General features: G+C 42.6%; 2 protein-coding genes across 3 annotated transcripts in view; one reads left to right on the plus strand and one right to left on the minus strand.

Annotated features, from left to right (window-relative positions):
* Window positions 1-7,132, minus strand: part of SYNPO2 (synaptopodin 2) — a 102,584-nt gene extending 95,452 nt beyond the window's left edge. The window contains exon 1 of one of the 2 annotated variants that reach the window (XR_014011576.1): window positions 6,845-7,129. Coding sequence is in view for 1 of the 2 variants with exons in the window: in XM_081208049.1 (XP_081064175.1) it covers window positions 6,845-6,949 (105 nt within the window). In the remaining variant the exon portion in view is untranslated. Of the gene's footprint in view, window positions 1-6,844 lie in introns of both variants that reach the window. The other variant, XM_081208049.1, reaches the window with a different exon arrangement.
* A 9,510-nt stretch (window positions 7,133-16,642) lies between these two features.
* SEC24D (SEC24 homolog D, COPII coat complex component) overlaps window positions 16,643-18,114 on the plus strand; it is a 61,544-nt gene continuing 60,072 nt past the window's right edge. The window contains exon 1 of the mRNA XM_081208063.1: window positions 16,643-16,831. The gene's annotated coding sequence lies outside the window, so the exon portion shown is untranslated. The remainder of the gene's footprint in view (window positions 16,832-18,114) is intronic.

Below are 18,114 nucleotides of genomic sequence, written 5' to 3' on the forward strand. Positions count from 1 at the left end.
GTCCTCTGTCTCTGATCATACGACCTAACCGAGCAACAATGGCGAAAGCCAAGTGTTTGATCTGATTTAAGCAGTCGGCTGATGTTTTATTTTTAGTGTCACCTAGTGGTACCAACTGTATGTTTTTGTTAATTGTGTTCAAGAGGGCTTTTTTCTAGGCCAGCTATGCAAATCAAAATCTGATGAAAACAGCAAGTGAGGGGCAAACAAGAGATGCATGCAATATGTCTTTGTTCTCAGTTACTATTTCAATGCCTTGTTTGTTCAAATAAAGGACAAGGATTAGTGTCTCCCCCAAACCTCAAACTAATTATTGTACTGTGCCCAGTTCTTTCTAAAGATTTCACCACGTCACTTCTCATTAGATTATTTTATAATGCACCCAAGTTGGTTTTAACAATGGCCACAATAGAGGAAGGTCTGTTACGCTTTCCCCACTGAAGAGTAATGTAGGTCTGAATTTCAAACCACTCTTTTAGCCAAAATTGTTCCCATGAGACACTGAAAACCGCAAGAGCCACTCAGCAGCCAATCCATCCAAAGTTCTTTTCCTATTGTTAATATTATTTGCAGCAGCCTTCCCTGGCCGGATACTCTTCAGATAGTTTGGACTACAGCTCCCAGAATCTCCAGCTGTTGGCCACAGTAGCTGGAGCTGATGGGAGTTGGGAGTCCAAAGCATCTGAAGGGCACCAGATTAGGTAATGCTGTTTGACCATTAAAAACTGAAACTGCAAGCAAACATTCATTCAATCACAAGTATTACTACTTCAGTACTCAGTCTGCTTGAGTATTCCATCCTTAAATTCCATCTGTAATGCTAACAGGGAAGCTATTCCAGGAGTTATTAAATGTGGACTTGAGATATCCAACCCTCAGTTAAGGGTGTACACTTGGTTGGATTAAAACATTATGTTGATCCATGGTTCTATTTATTTATACCCCACTATTTTCCCTGAAAGGAACTCACCCTTCCTACAAGTAGCTGGGGAGAGAATTTAAAGAGCCTTTGCTTTCACATCTAGCAGTTAACAGCATCATCTGATTAACACCAACTTTACCTTTGGACAAATAAAATAACTGGCTAATTTCAAGCAAGTTTTCGTCAAACAGTAGTTTCCAAAGCTGGCTTGCTGAAACTATAGTTAGTGCTAACCACAGTTCTCAGTTCAGACTACACAGTTAACTAAAAGTGGAAACGCAACATTCCAAACTCTCTTGGCTACATGGGAAGGGATGAAGGGAAGGTGGAGCTCTCATGCCCAGGAGAAGGTTTGGTTTCTTTATGTTGCCCTAAACCATGTGACTTCCAAATGTGGTCTTTATATTGTAGTGTAGGGGTGGCTAAACATTATACTGTGGGTTCCATGGCCAATGGTCAAGGATGAGAGGAACAGTAGTCTAACAACATTTGGAAGGCCATCGGTTCACTAGCCTTGTTGTAGTGAAACCAGAGCTAACTACAGAAGGAATTGACCTATATTGCAACTTACAGTATATTTTCACAAGTCTTCACATTCAAAACCTTAATCACAAGGCATATGATCCATCCCCAAAAGATGAATGAATGAAGAAGCAGTCCATCAGGATGGACACAATAGAATAGAACTCTACTGGGCACTTTGCCGACCAACATTCCCAAGCATGTGGTCTCATGAATCATGACCCAGGTGTTTTCAGAAGTTACTTTACCCTTGCTTATGCATAAGATACAGACTTCAAATTACAGCTTGTTCGTTGCATTTGTTCTTATGTAATAGCAAGCTAAAATGTACACTCGCATACTGATCTAGTGCCATCTTTTTACTACTGTCCTAGAAGACAGCTAAATTATTATTATTTTCTTGCCTGGGACTTGATTTCCCTCCTAGTTTCATTAGCCATGAAATTATTCTTGCCTTCCAGATTATTACCATATGCTTTTAAAAACCGGGCCAATTAAATTTGGCAGCTAGCCTTTGAAGCAAGTGATACAAAAGTGAATGTCATGCAGAAAAAAGAACCCAACAAATGTAATGACGAACATGAATCATTTCAGTTACCCAAATTTGGACTGTAAATCTTCCATCCTGGTTCAGAATAATAGACTGGCCTAACCAGAAAGGTTTATTCCAATCTAGTCCGTGCACAGTAAACTAGAATGAATGGATTTAATCCACATTTACCCCATTGATTTAGTGACCTCAGCTGGCCCAAATATTGTGGAGTCTGAATACTTTGGATTTACTCTATTATGGACTGGGATATTTGAATGCAAAGATCTCTCAAGGTGGTAGTAGGACAATATTCATTTAGAAAGGCCAGTAGTTGCTTCCATCTTGACACTATGACTCAGTTTGGACAGCTCTCATAACAAGCCTGAGAGGAACATTAGGGTGTGAGAGGATGCCTGGTCAAAGGTCACTCAGTGAGCTTCATGGCTATTTCAACTCTAGTCCTGTTCCTAACTAGGTATATTTACTACACATATTGAATAGATTTGGCCCTATTAAGACTCTATCTTTGATTGCTATGTGCACCTTTTAAAAAGTTTATATATCCTTTATTTTATTTCTTCACACTCTCACATGTCTGTTTGGATACAAATATGTTTCCATTGGCTGCCACACAGTTAACTAGCATTGCATTAGCATGATTGCTTATTTGGTACAATGCCCAAAAGACAGATGAGTTTACACGAGAAGAAGAAAAACTGCTCATTGTTAAGGGTAACACAAAGATTAGATAATGGCTGTCAAAAAACAACAACCCTCAATATGATATGCACAACTGTCATAGGAACACTATTGTTCATATAAAACTGCTCTTTCATTTATTTATCTTTTATTCTTACATGGCTTGGAATTTCTTCAAATAAACATTTTAACACCTTCAGAGTAGGTACAACCCAGAGGAATATTATTTAGACCTGTGAGTTAGAACTTTGCTACACTCTTGCCTCCTTTCCATACATACTACCGCCAGAGTGGAAGCCACTTTCCCATGATTTAACCTCATCACAGGAGGGCACTTGTGTATATTCTAGCCACAGAGCTGGGTTGGATCATGTGGGTCTTCCCCATGTGATCAGTTTAATGGTCTATCAGGTTCTGACCATTATCCATGATGGCTGGGAGGGGATCAACATTCGAAAGGCCACAGCTTCCCAAACCCTGGTCTAAATCAAATGTTTGGGTCCTTATCCCAGTGTGCATATATCCAGGAGGACAGAAGAGGGGAGAGAAAAACAGATTGAAGCACTTCAAGAAGTTTTCAGTGCCGGGCAGGCCTGGGACCCTATAATTCCATATAACAGCCTAGATGTTAGAACAGGATACTTAGAAGGTTTGCTGAGTCACTAGTTCTCTTGGGAAATCTCAATATCAGAACATACTGGAAGTTTGGCAGTCTTCCCTCTCCCTCATAGGCAAATAGTATGCTGGGAAAGATTAGAACCCAAGAGAGTCCCATGACTATCATGGATTTTTGTGTGTGAGAGGGTTGCTTCAAACAAGCCCCCTTTTCCCAAGCTTGCTATTTTTTAAACAAGAAATTAAAAGCATTTCATCTCATTTGTTTTATATTACAGCCTATGGCTCAGGCCAATAGTGTTTAGATCAGTCGACAAAAAGAAGACAGCAAAGTGAAGCACTGAACTGGAGTGGAGCTGGGAATCACTTGAGGAGATTCTAATATTCTATCACGGGCCTATCAAAATGCTATTCTCCCTTTTTCCTTGCTTTTATTTCTTTGTTTGCATGCAGCCAAAAATGACAAAGGGTTTGATCCAGAGTTGCGCTTTTGGTGGAGTTATCTTTTAGTGGAGGCTCTTTTTGTGTGTGTCAATTTCTTCTTCCCTCCGTACCCCTCTGGAAAAGTTTTCCAGAGGGCCGGGAGGTGCTCTAGAGCAGGTCTGGGACTCTGTAGAGGGAAGGGGAGATTGCAATTTATTTACTGTATTTATAACAAACTTTTAAATCTAAGGAACTCAAGGTGGAATACATGGTTCTGACCCACCACATTTGATCCCCACAACAATCCTGTGAAGTAGGTTAGGATAAGATGAGAAGCAGTGACTGGCTCAAGGTCACCCAGTGAGCTTCATGGGCAAGTGGGGAGTTGAAGAGATCCTAGTCCAAAGCCTTAACCACCATACTACACTGGCTCACATTAGCAAGAAGCACCTCCCTACTCCCTTCTTCCAGTGAGTAGCCTCTGCTAGATCTCAGTGCCTTCAGATCAGCAGCCATTTTGGACTCGAGTGGATGAACCTATCAATTTTCTGTTCTCTCTTTTTTTTTCATTTTCCCAATCTTAAATTTTAAAAAATCTTTTATAAATTCTTCAGCATTTTAGTGTGGATTTCTCCTAGTAAATACACTTGTATGTGGCTTTTAACAAATATGCAGTTTTGCAAGCAATTTTCCATAATGCTTTGCATTTCTGCATGTTATTTTCACTAATATGTGCATTTTTGTACATTTTCTTGGCTGGAGATTGCCAAATTGGGGAGATCGTAACTTTCGAGTGATGGTTGTATTTCAGTTCGCTTAGTGTTTCAGAAAGTGCAGATTTGCTAAATTCACCTGTGAATGTGAAATGCATCTTATTTCTCCATCAACACTAGTTTGAGCCCAATCCAAAATTGAATGCACCTTGAAGACTAAGACGTTTATTATGGTCTAAGCTTTAGTGTGCTATAGTTTATTTCACTCAACTGTTGATTCCACAGGTTTCAATGAAATGATACCACCAAGTACAATTGCTGAGTAGCCTCCCATTCATTTCAGAGTGTTTTCTCCAAATATACTTTTGAAACACTTTTTCATCCAATAGGTACATGATTCTATGGAATTCACTGCCACAATTTGTGGTCATCTAAGACATTAGCTTAGATTACTATTTAAATATTTTATTTTTTGGGATTTGGTGTACATATGAAGAATCGTCCTTGAAAAGACTATGAGGTGTGCTCACTAAGAAACACGTCCATGTAAAGAAGCAGTATTGCCTCCAAAATCCAGAAAGCAAAGAGAAAGAACAGAGAGTGGCTACCTTCTGAGTTCCCACAAGGCTGCTATCAGAAAATAAATGCTGGTCTAAATGGATAATGGTTTGATCCAGAATGGCAATTGTTACATCCCTAGTGATAGGAATAATAGAACACAAAATTACCAGTTGTGCTTGATTTGGATAAAACTGAATGTATGCAACTGCCTACCTCATAATGAAGTCCCAAGGATGCAATATCTTTGTTTCTTATCCCTCAGATCTGATTATCCCTTTGCATAGATTCTTGTTTCACTTTTAGACTGTGGTCCCCCACCACAATCTATTTTATTTAAATAGTTTCTATTGCTTTCTCTCACAAAAGTTTCACTAGGTGGCAGGATTCTGCTATCTCTTGCAAAGCAGCAGCTACATTCAAGACATGGGAAGCTTTTCTCTCTCAAAAAGAAATCTACTAGTATGTTGCCAGAATGTTTAATAATCAAATATCATGATACATGCATATGATATTTGTACATATGAACTGCCTAGAACCACTGTTTAAGAAAAAGCTAGTGTCTTTTTTCATATAGAGTGAGGCAATGTTCTTTACAAACCGAGGAAAACTTTTAAAACATATTTGTAATCTTATACTTCCAAGTTATTTTGCTTAACTATTTGAAAAAACAAACTGGCCTAACAGGGCTGAACAAAGTTGTCTTGAGCATCGCATCCATTTTAAACAGGCATCATATTCTTAGTTACCTGTTTAGAAGAACTAGAAGACAATGGAAGTTCCTCATTCTCTTTTCCTTTCTTATTGAAACATAATCTTATGCATGTTTACTCAGAAGTAAATTTGACTGAATTAAATAATGCTTGATCCTAAGTGAAGTCATGCAATATAGTTGTCTCACTGAATTCACTCAACTTGCTCCAAAATTAGTTTAGATAGCATTGTCATTTCCTTCTAAGTAAATATGCATAGGATAGGGCTGCCTCAGCCTACCTATTTCTTCAAGTTAAGATGTTCTGATTCATAGTAAGTAATCCAAAATTAAATCTAAAACTTACTCTCTCAAGCATTATGTACATAGAAGTGTCGTATTTAATGGTAAACACAAGTTGCTCCCCAAACACAATAAAATGGCATCCTAAGTAATTCTCAGATTCTTTTTTTTAAAGAGTTTTAAAACATGATTCCCCCCCACCCCCCCCATACAAAGCTCCTGAAAATGCAGAAGATTTCAGAGTAACTTCTCACATGATCCATAATGCAGATCACAAATCTCCTGCAAATTATTAAATATACATCAGGACATAAGCAGCACCTCATAAAAGCAATTCAGGCTGGTGTGAGGCTGATAAATATTAAGCAACAGTTTCATCAACATGCTTTCCAAGATTCCTCAAAACGGTAAGCACATTTTCTCTTTCGCAGCCATGCATTCGTTCCTTTGCCAAGAAGACTAGAAGGAAAGTGTCACAAATCTCTCATCAAAGGAGGGCTTGCTAGTTGAAGTCCCAGAGTCCTAACTGTACAGAGTTCTTTCAACACCACTTAGCAAGTTCAACAGGAGCTAAAAGCCATCAGCATCTCATAGGACTTGAGTATTTTTCTGCAAGGCAGGAGGAAACCTTTGTACTTTGATCGACATAAGAAACTTTCAGAAATGTAAGCTTTTTAAAATTAAACTCAACTACTTAAGAATACACTTGAGAATTCCATTAACCCAAACCTAAATCTGGAGCCGGAATATAACCTTCATCAGGATTTCTCAACTAGACATACTAACCCCTCTCCCAAGGAAACAAAACATCCTGCAGATACTTTCCTTTTCACAAAACATTGATAAAGACATTCTCACCATCCTACCTTGGCAATCTGCAAAGGCTGCTTTTCTTCCTTGCCACCTTGAAGTCTAAAGCCCCAGGGTGCTCCTCCAGTCATGGTGATGCAGATATAATCCCCAGTACCCATTTTTTTTCCTTGGGGAGGTTAGGCAGTATTCATTTGCAGACGTAATTTGAGGTGGGGGGGAAGAGAGAGAAATCCTAGATGCTGTGGATGTTCACTGAACTTGAAGCTTGCCTTCCCGTTTGGTGTTAGAAAGGGAGAGAGAGAAAGAGGCGCAAGCTCGCTCCTGCTGACACTGCCTGCACACTGCACTCTGTAGCATAGTCATTGACTGAGAGCGAGGGAGTTTTCCCGGATCAAGGGAACAGCCCACTCTTTCGTCAGTTGGCTCTGCTCAGCCCACCTTCATGGCAAAGCAAAATGATGTCAAGGAAGCACAAACGAAAGGGACTATTTGACCATGAGGCAGAAAAGGCTATATTTAAACCCAAGAGCATTTGCCCATGACAACTAAATCAAAACAGCAGAGACGAGGACTTGTAAATCTCCCCCAGACAGAGAGTTTACTTTTGTAAATGTTACCAGGCTTGTTAAGTTACAATCGCAGCACGTTTTGTATTCTCCTAATCCAAACAAAGTGTGTATATATATTGGGAAGAGATGGGTTCACCCCCACCACCCTCTTCTCTTATATACACTTTATTGAAATGTCCCACTGAGAATGGAGTAGCAACAATGCTATTCACATTCACGGGATTATTACAATGATTAAGCAGCACCCTGGTCTTCCAAAGGTTTTCGCACATGTGGCCTTCTCTCTGCATTAAAGACTTTACAGGATTTCTAACCAGAAAACATCTAAGGCTGCCATAATGGCTTTTCTCCTACCAAAGAAGGGTACCAAATGCATTTTGCTCCGTGATGAATGCACTCCAAACAGGCAGGTCTTAAATATTGGGTTTACTTGGCATGTGACATCAGGGTTTCAGAAGAGGTGGTGATGAACCAATTGGGAGGAGGATCGCACAGTGGAAGGGAGGGGCAGGAAATCCCACACACAAAGGTGTTATGCTAATAACAACGGTGTTTGGAGGGATCTAAGGGCAAGACGAGCACAGACAGGGGACGTGTCGCCTCAGTCAGGCTCATGCACTGAATGATAAGCCATGGTGACCAACACAAATCCACAGAGCCCAGCCAGAAAAAATATCTCACATGCATTATTTTAAAATTCTCAAGTCTTGAAGTCAATTGTAAAATTTAAACACCTATGCTTTGTGTAAGTGTATCAGACTCAGGGGATATCTAGGACTGTAACAGAAACTGGGCCTACAAAGGGATGTAGTGAAATGGCATTTACAGGAACAGAATTTGATGGATGACTATCTGACCATGTACAGTGGTATCTCTAGTTACAAACTTAATTCGTTCCGGACGTCCGTTCTTAACCTGAAACTGTTCTTAACTAGAGACGTGCTTTCGCTAATGGGGCCTCTTGCTGCCGCTGCACTGCCAGCACACGATTTCCATTCTCATCCTGGGGCAAAGTTCTCAACTTGAGGTAACTCTTCCAGGTTAGCAGAGTTTGTAACCTGAAGCGTTTGTAACCTGAGGCGTTTGTAACTCGAGGTACCACTGTACTAGGGTTAATGGCAGCTCTTATCAAAGTGGTCCTTTAGCAAAACGAGTTGCTGATGCGAGTAGGAAGAAAGGGAGATTGGAGTACAAGGAGTCTTGATTTTTTTAAAAATGCTTTGTGCGTCTGTGTCTAATCTTGCCCCTTTCTAAAATGTATTAATTGGTGTGTGTGTTTTCTTTTTTCGTAAATCTACTAAATAATAAAATAAATTAAAATCAGGGTTAAGGGGTTTTCTCTGGACAGTGTAGAGTATGTGTGCTGTGTCTCATTTGTGGCACTCACCCTCCTCCTGATAGGAAATGCTCGGGTGGTCGGGGGAGGGGGGATGCGACAAAACAATGATGGGTCAAAGAGGTTTAGTTGGGGAGAGTGAGAAAAATCCTGAGGAATGTTGGAGGGTATGACAATGTCTAAATAGGCCTTATATTTGTGAGAGAAGGAGTGCTTTGGCTGCTTCTGGGTTTCCTTGTGCACTGGGGCCCTATATGGCTGCTTAAGCATTGCTTTTCTGATAAACTGCTCCTTACTACTGATAAATTGTTCCTTAATTGTCCTGTTATTAACCAATTCCTGCCAGGAGAAGTGTGTGTTAATTGCTGATTTCTTTTCACTTTTTCTTTTATATTTTTTGTGGGAAAGTACTATTTTACTATAAAAATAAGGCAAAGCAAGGAAATTTTACAGTCTTGGTAATAATAATAATTTATTATTTGTACCCCACCCATCTGACTGGGTTTCCCCAGCCACTCTGGGCAGCTGACACAATATATTAAAACATAGTCAAACATTAAACCTTAAAAAGCTTCCCTATACAGGGCTGCCTTCAGATGTCTCCTAAAGGTTATATAATCACTCATATGCTTGACATCTGATGGGAGGGCATTCCACAGGGTGGGCACCACTACTGGGTATTAACACATAATGCGTTAATACTTAGTAGCTAATGTAAAATAGAATCAATGTGAAATTGTGCTGTTTTACTATAAAGATAAGAAAAAAAAGGCAAAGTGAAATGAAACCAGTAGTTTTACACTGTGAGGAACAAGAAAATGGGAACCTTAAGGGGAAATTCAGCAGTTACTCATTAGTAATGCTAGCTGTGCTGGAGGAGGCAATAAGAAAAAGAGAACGCTATGCCTTCCAGAAAGGAAACTTCTAATTAAATGCACAGAAGCACTTTAAAGCATCAACACAAATTCACCGTTTTACATTGGACAGGCTTGTGCCTACAATTGCATATTTTTTGGTGGGGAGGGTGGCAGCTACAAACTATATCTTGGGACTGGGGGAATAAGAGGGCAACACAGACAATTCTAGAATAGACTAGTGATGACATTGCCTTTCATCCAGACTAAGTTAATTGATTTTAATTCTGATTAAAATCAATGGGTAAAATTAGTTATGACTAAAATCTCATTTATTTCAAAAGGGAACTAAGCAATTAATTCATTCTGGATCCAAACCATTGTCTGGTTAGTATAAAAAGTGAGTTGTAAAAGATGGCAATTCCAGGCGAAACAGCACTCTCCCATTTCTTTTCCAAATTACTAAAGCCATGCCTAGTGACCCCAACAGAGGGATTTCTGAGATTCAGCATGAAGACTGGTGTATCACACCCATGCACTTCATCAAAATGTGAGGCCATTTGTCACATAAGTACACAACTTGCAGCGAAATATTCATTCTAAGAATGTGAGTCCCACAAGAGGGGTTTAAAAAGTAGTTCTCATAGCCTTATTATCTCTACGAATTACTTCTTATTGAGCATCCATAATTCCAGTTACCATATACGACTATCTAAATTTTTTATTTATTGGTATATCTTGCTTTTAATGCTATCTTTATCTCTTTCCACATTCTTTGCCGGATTCCTTTGGGATTTATGCGTTACTGTACATAAATCGGAAAATGCTTCATTGCAAAAGCATCAACAGCTGTCTTACTGTAAAAGCTAAAACAGAGATCAAAATGTATGTTAAACAAATTACTGAGGAAATACAGTATTTCAGTGACTTGTGCGGTAGAAAAGAGGCTCTTCTACCAGTTAAGAAACACAGTTTAAGATTCTCAAGAAACAAAATTCTGGTGCTTTTTACCTCTTATACCAGGATGGGAAACTTTTTTCAGTCTGAAGGCCTCATTCCCCAATGAGCAACTTTCCAGGAGGTACATGCTAGTTGTGGGAAGGGCCAGAAGCAAAAAGTGGGGAGACTAATGGATGTAGATCTTACCTTTGTACACAGTGTTATATTCCAGCAGCCAGCCATGCACAAGTCTAGAGATTTTTATGCACCCAAACAAGAGGCATTACCTTTTCACAGTTCAAGGACACATTCCAGCCAGGTGGAAGCACCTGAGGACATGCAGCAAGGCCACTGGGAGAACCCACAGGGCCAAACAAAGGAGGTTGGAGGTCCATATTTGAACCCCAAGTCTGAAGATCCCTACTCTTGGTTAGATAATCCTCTGGGTCTCTTCCAACTCTATGATTCTATGTGTCGTAATCATCCATCCAGAGACCTGTGAGGGACTGTTTCAATGACTGTTTCAACTTTCTAGAGTTTAAAGTCATAAACTGACTCTTCAAAGATAAACTAAATTGCTTTTAAAAACACACACATCACAAAATCTCTTTAAAATTTATAATGTGTGATGCTTTTTGTTTTGATTATGATTCAGGCCCTTTATCCACACACTTGAGTTTGTTTTCCGAATCTTGTCATGTGCTCTGAGAAACTGAAGTTTGAGGCAAGTATCTGCAATTAATTTTGGCTGCAGTCTTGGCCTGCAATTTAGGCTTATGAGATCTGAGCAGAGATCTGTGCTGAATGAGACACCAGAAAGCTGGTTAACTCATTGCATGATTGGATTTCTTGTTGATATATTAAATAAGAATTGGCCTCTTTTGTGACTCTCTCAAGGCACACACTCCTTGGCTAACTAGTCAGAGCAGGAGGGGTGGGAGCTATAACAAAACGGTGCTGCCCCTCACAGTGGAGAACAGAAAGGCTGCTTGGAAACTGCAGCTGATCCATTCCTACCTGGCATGCAAAGACCCCAGAGGCTGCCACTCCTTGTCCTGGAGTCCCATTCTAGTCTGGTGACAGTTTCTGATTGTGCAAAAGCAGAGGTCAATGCACACACAAACACAGTGTGTGTGTGTGTGTGTGTGTGTGTGTGTGTGTGGCTGCCATGTGAAGGAGGATGCATCACCACTGTGAGCAAGCAAACAGGAGATAGAGAAGCAGGTAAAGCCCCCCAAGCCAAATCTGCTGTCCCTTCCAGAGTGCTGCTTGGTAGCTTTGGCCCTGGGCTGAGAGAAGTCGGGGGGTTGGGGGTTGGGGGGGGGAGTCATAAGTGGCAGAAGGTCTTGTGTCTGCTTCTTGCCAGCTTTTTCTCTGCCTAGTGTCACATATTTGTCTCTCACATGCACTTTATGGGCATTTGGTGGCACACTGTAAAAAGGTGGTTCTGCCACTGTTCATTCCCCACCACCATGGAAGTGCATCTGACACCTTCATTGTATAGTTTTTTGTCATGAGTTGTGGAATTCCCTCCCCATCTAGCTTTTAAATTATACCGCTTTTAGCAAATGTTGAAGACTCACTTCTTTACCCTGGCCTTTGAAACCTGAGATGTGTGTTTTGAGGACTTCCCCTATTTTTGTGATTGTAATCTGTTTTAACTGTTTTTAATTCTTAATTTGAAATGGTTATAAGCCACCCTGGGACCAGCTGGTGGAAGGCAAGTAATAAATGTAAATAATAATAGGTTGAAGATAGGCCTCTTTCCATTCTTAAGGAAATGAGCCCTGAATGCTCACTGGAAGGACAGATCCTAAAGCTGAGGCTCCAATACTTTGGCCACCTCATGAGAAGAGAAGACTCCCTGGAAAAGACCCTGATGTTGGGAAAGATGGAGGGCACAAGGAGAAGGGGACGACAGAGGACGAGATGGTTGGACAGTGATCTTGAAGCGACCAACATGAGTTTGACTAAACTGCGGGAGGCAGTGGAAGACAGGAGTGCCTGGCGTGCTCTGGTCCATGGGGTCACAAAGAGTCGGACACGACTAAATGACTAAAGAACAACAATGCCTCTTTACCCTGACCTGGGATAGCTCAGTTGGTGGAGCTGGACGCTCTTAATCTCAGGGGCCTGGGTTTGAGTCCCATGTTGGGCAAAAGATTCCTGCATTACAGGGGGTTGGACTAGATGACCCTCGTGGTCTCTTCCAACTCTACAGTTCTATGATTCTCTCTCTCTCTCTCTCTCTCTCTCTCTCTCTCTCTGTGTGTGTGTGTGTGTGTGTCTGTTTTAAACTGGTTCTTCTGAAATTTAGCTCAGTTGCAGCATTAAGGGGCAGTCTTGCCCACATACCTGCTGTCAGAGCTGCTTCCAGATCCTAGCTCACAGAGGATCACGCTAGCCAGCGGTCACTTTATAAAAGTCTTTATTGAGTTACAGTTTCCATTCTCAAGCTGCTGCGCGCAACTCTACGTCTTAAGGGTTAGACCGGCGAAGCTCCGTCTGAGTCTCCGCCCCCTGTGCACCAGCTTACTAACCTAGCTTTACTCCACCTTTTCCGCCTGACCGTTCTTCTCTGGGTCCCTCTGCCCCCCGTGGTCTCTTCCTTCCGGGACTCTTCTGACGCGGACCCCCCGGACCCTCCTGTCTCCTTGCGCCGGGCTTTAGGACCTGGCTCCCTTTCCGGGCTGCTTACTGCGCCACCTTCCTGTGCATTTGAACTTGGTGCGCGCGCCCAACCTTCCACTTTCCTCCTGACCGTTTCTTCACTCTCCGATGGAGGTGTGGCCACTCCTGACTCGTGCCCTCCCTCCTGTTGCGAGCTGCCAGCGCTTGATACCTGGCGCCCTTCTTCTCCCCTGCTCTCTGTTGGTGACGCTGGTCCCGATTTCCAACTGCTCCCCTCTGAGCCCCCTCTGGACCCTTCTTCCTGGGGTGTCCCCCTAGGCTCCCCCCTTGCTCTGGCCACTGGTGCTCCTTTCTGTGAATCTTCTGATTCACTGGAAAGACTCGGAGATCTCGGGTCGTCGTCATCACTCATCTTTTCTTCTGCCTCCTCCCCCTCGCTCTCTGTTTCCTCCCTTGCCCTCGCCTCTGCTCCTGAACCCCTGACACCTGCATTTCAAATCACATGTGACTTTACCTCCTAAATCTGTGGATATTGTGGAGTATAAAACATAACCACAAAAATGCTCTTAAAATGAACTACTTATATCAAAGAACAGGCCTCGGAACCTCGGTACGCATCTTTCCTTCCCTCACTAAAATCTCTCCCCCTTCCCCCCACAACATGAAACAACTCCCCTAATTCAGCTTCACATGTGGAACACCTGTGGAACACACCTTTAATCCTTAGAGCAATTACTTAAATAGCTTGCATTCCTCTTCTGTGTTGTCAATTGGGAATAACTGTAGGATAAAACCTTAACAGATGTGGTATTATCAGCAGACCGTGTCACTTTTCTTTTATGTTATCTCCTGTAAACTAGCATATCAGCTTGACAGTTGTGCTTAGCTACAAAAGAAGAAAAGAGTAAAATATGTAATCCGGAATAGCCAGAAGAGAATTTAAAACATTCTGTCTGTACAGATAGAAAGCTTTCCAAAGCAGACTATGAACCTGTTGGAAATTGGTGCCTATTACATCACTGTTTACATGGCATAATTTTGTAATGGTTTTGCAAAGCAAGCGTTCAGCTTAACCTTCAAGGATCTTCAACATTTTTGTTAAATAACTTAATTACTGTGATTATAAATTTATATCATCAAATATATACCACGATGGGAAAATTGTTTCCAGCTGCCCACTCCTTGCGTTTGGAAACCTTATAATGGGTGTGGGAACCTTTGGCCTTCCAGATGTTGATGAACTACAACTTCCATCAGGCTTGGCCAGGCTTACTAGGGCAGATGGGAGCCATAGTTCAACAACATCTGGAAGGTGAAAGGTTCCCCATAAGAATATTCAGTAGGAGAGGGACTGGGAGTTACAGCATGACTTCAGCAGCTGCCTGAATGGCAAAGTGAAAGGGGTAGTGATACTTTGTGGAAGCTGAGGCCTAGATACAGTATTTGATCAGACTGACTTGATTCTTGGCTAATTTGTAGCAAGCAAAGCAGCAGTAACAGAAACATCAAGGACAAAATCTTTAAACTCAATTGTTTTGCTACTGCCTGGAGGCGTAATGTTGCTATATTTATAGTACTGAAAAGTTGTGGGGTGGGCATTGCTCGCTGTTACATTTGTTATATACTGTATTGCTGTTGTTATGAAATTACTCCTGTAATTGTTGATTTTGTGTGTTCTAATTGTTTGCTGCTTTGACGATATGTTGTCTGTGGACAAGCAGCGTGCAAATAATGGGGTGGTGAGGATGGTGATAATTTATACTGCTACGATTAGAGAGAGAAATCCAAACATGATATCAGACAGAATGAAGGGGATATAGGCAGATCTCCACCTGAGCTGAAGTTCCCCATTCTGGCTCAGCCAGAGAGACATCAGTGTAAATCCTCCATCTCAAAAATGGCTCAACTAAGGCTGAGGTAAGTCCGGACAAAGTGTTTGCTTTTTAAAAAACAGTTTATAGGTTCTATTTACAATCAAGTAGTATGCAAAGTTTGTTAAATAAAATAACTATGGGTTGTCTACTTTCCCTTTAGCTCTCTTTCTCGCCTATCAAAGAACCTGTATGTTTTACTTCAGGATGCAGACACACCTGGTTAACAGTATTTCCAGAGATGAGGAATCAGCAACTGCATATTTATTTATTTATTTAGCCAGTGCAGGAAAGGGGATGCATGACAAGATAGCCCAGCCTTCATGTGTCTGCTGCCCTCCAGATGTTTTGAACTACAACTCCCATCAGCCCCATGCTGAGAGGCTAACAAGCAGGATTTGAGGGGAAAGTACTCTCCCTCCTGTGGGTCCCAGCAACTGGTATTCAGGAGTATGGCTTCCTCCAACTATGGCTGCCAGAGCATAGCCATCATGGCAAGCGGCCATCCATAGCTCTCTCCTCCATGAATTTGTCCAACCCTCTTTTGAAGCCATCCATTTGGTGGACATCACTGCCTCCTGTGGGAACAAGTTTCATAGTTCAAGCTATGTTAAAAAAGTACTTCCTCTTTCTGTGTTCTGAATCCTCCAAGAATTCACCTTCATTGGATGCCCACAAGTACTAGCATTAGAGAGTGATCCCTATCCACTTTCTCCATGCATAATTTTATAAACTTCTGTCGTGCCACCTCTTCTCTGAACTAAAACGTCCTGAACGCTGCAAACTTTCTCTATAGGTGGAGTGACAAATGCATGCAAAACAAGCACTGTTAAAAGTCACAACAGCAGACATTGGTGACAACAGTAATCTTTGAGAAGCCAGCCACATGGGTGGGGAATAATAATAATAATAATAATAATAATAATAATAATAATAATAATAGTTGCATGTGGGTAGCCGTGTTAGTCTGCCGTAGTTGAAACAAAATAAAAAAAATTCCTTCCAGTAGCACCTTAGAGACCAACTAAGTTTGTAATTGGTATGAGCTTTCGTGTGCATGCATGGTATCTGAAGAAGTGTGCATGCACATGAAAGCTCATACCCAGAACAAGCTTAGTTGGTCTCTAAGGTGCTACTGGAAGGATTTTTTAAATTTTGTTTCAATAATAATAGCTGCTGCTGTGCTACCCTTCAGGCATGTATTGTCCCTCAAGGAAAGCTTTCTAATAAAGCTTACTGTGACAATGGTCTGCTCTGCCTCTCCTTTTTTTTGGTAAATGTTTTGTGCCACGGGGGAAACAGTAACTCTGTACTGTTATGTTATGGATGTTTGTATGTGATGCCAGTAAAAGGTTTGATGATGATGAATGAAGCTTATGCGATTCTTCCATTCCGTCCCCGCTTCCTTAAGAACCCCGATCCTCTCCTTTAGCAGTTCTGCCTTCCCCCCGTTCATCAATTCTTCCTTCCTCTTTGGGAGCAACGACTGGAAGAGCGCGCCAGGGCAAAAGGCTTCGCCAGAGGCACCGCGCATGCTCGACTCTTCTCCCACTTTCGCCAATGATGCGCTGCTTCTCTGACGCTTGTCGGCGGCGGCGCGCGCTCTCCTCCGGGCCAGCTGGGGCCTCGCCGCGCGCTCCCGCGAGCACTGTTAGACGTGGCAGTTCACTGAGCGCTCCCGGGCGGGGAGAGCGAGCGAGCGGGAGAGGCGGGAGCCTGGAGCCGGCTGCCACGCTCTCCCTCCCTCTGACAAGCGCCTGCTGGACCCGCTTGGAACGGCGCGACCCGCGGAGCTTCCGCGCGGCTAGAAGGGCGGACGGGAGCGCGGGAGACTGGCCAGGTGAGGGGGCCACCTGTGCCCAGGTGGGGAGGGGGGAGAGGCGAGCGTCCTGCGATGGGGGGCGCATCCTGGATGTTTTGCTCAGTGAGTGGAGCTCCTGGCCTCCAGGGAGCAGGAGGGAGGGGAGCATCCCAAAAGAAGGAGCAGCACAACCAGTGGCGTAGCGTGGGTTGTCAGCACCCGGGGCAAGGCAAGTAATTTGCGCCCCCTAACCCGTGGATTTGCGCCCCCTAACCCGAACTCCCAGATGTTGCGCCCGGTGCGGCCGCCCCCCCTGCACCCCCCCACGCTACGCCACTGAGCACAACGGCTGGAAGGATCCCAGGATGAGCCACGAATTTTGTAGATTTGGCATAGGGGGAGTTCTATGGGGAGGAGGAGAGGGGTGTCCCAGCACGAGAGGGGACTGGGGAGAGTTTATCCTTCTCCCACAGCAAGTTGGGTGCAGAAGCGGGGGGTGGTCGCCAGGATCTGAGCAGCACCAAGGAGGCACCTCCAGCCTTCTAGGGACTGGCATAAGTTGATGGCAGGAGTGTTCAGCTCTTCTTTGAGATTCGGGAAGGTTTTGGTTTAGGGATTTGCTGTATCCTTACAGACAGTTTTAAATTTGTTTAACTTTTTTTTTTTAGAAAGTTGCCTCCATTAGTACAATGGTAAGGTGCTTAAAAAATACACACACCATCACCTGTCTAACTAGCACCTAATTTTGCAAAGCTTCTGTGGTTTTTCTAGATTGTATAGGCATTGAAATTTTGACAGAATGCATCTGGGCTGTTTAGGTGGGCACAGGATTTTCTGTGTGTGAGGAGTCAAAAGTGTGATGTTGGCACCTTGGCATATTGGGAGACTGTTCTTGCCATGCACATCAGGGTTGGGCAAATCAGCCTAATCACCATAAAAGTTGCATGCTTCTTCCCTTCCTTTTTATAATCTTGGGTTGCCCACTGACACTCTTTTTGATGGGTTGTGTAGTCTTTTGGTATGCATCTTAAATACTGGGGGCACTGGAAAGAGATTGCACAACTGCTTCACCTTCACCATGCACCAATCATTGTAGAATACAACACAACCACAAAACATCTCACCTGTTCATCATGGGAAACTGGTGTTAATTTCAGAAACTGCCACTGTCCCCAACAATCTCCTTCTGATTTACTTCTAGTATAGCCTTTGGATTAATTCTTCTGGCATAAGAAGAAAAGGAGACTCATAGAGTTGGAAGGGACCACAAGGGTCATCTAGTCCAACCCCAGGCAATGCAAGAATCTTTTGCTCAACATGGG

This window comes from Podarcis bocagei (assembly GCF_964188305.1).
Source record: "Podarcis bocagei genome assembly, chromosome: 9".
Lineage (NCBI taxonomy): Eukaryota > Metazoa > Chordata > Lepidosauria > Squamata > Lacertidae > Podarcis > Podarcis bocagei.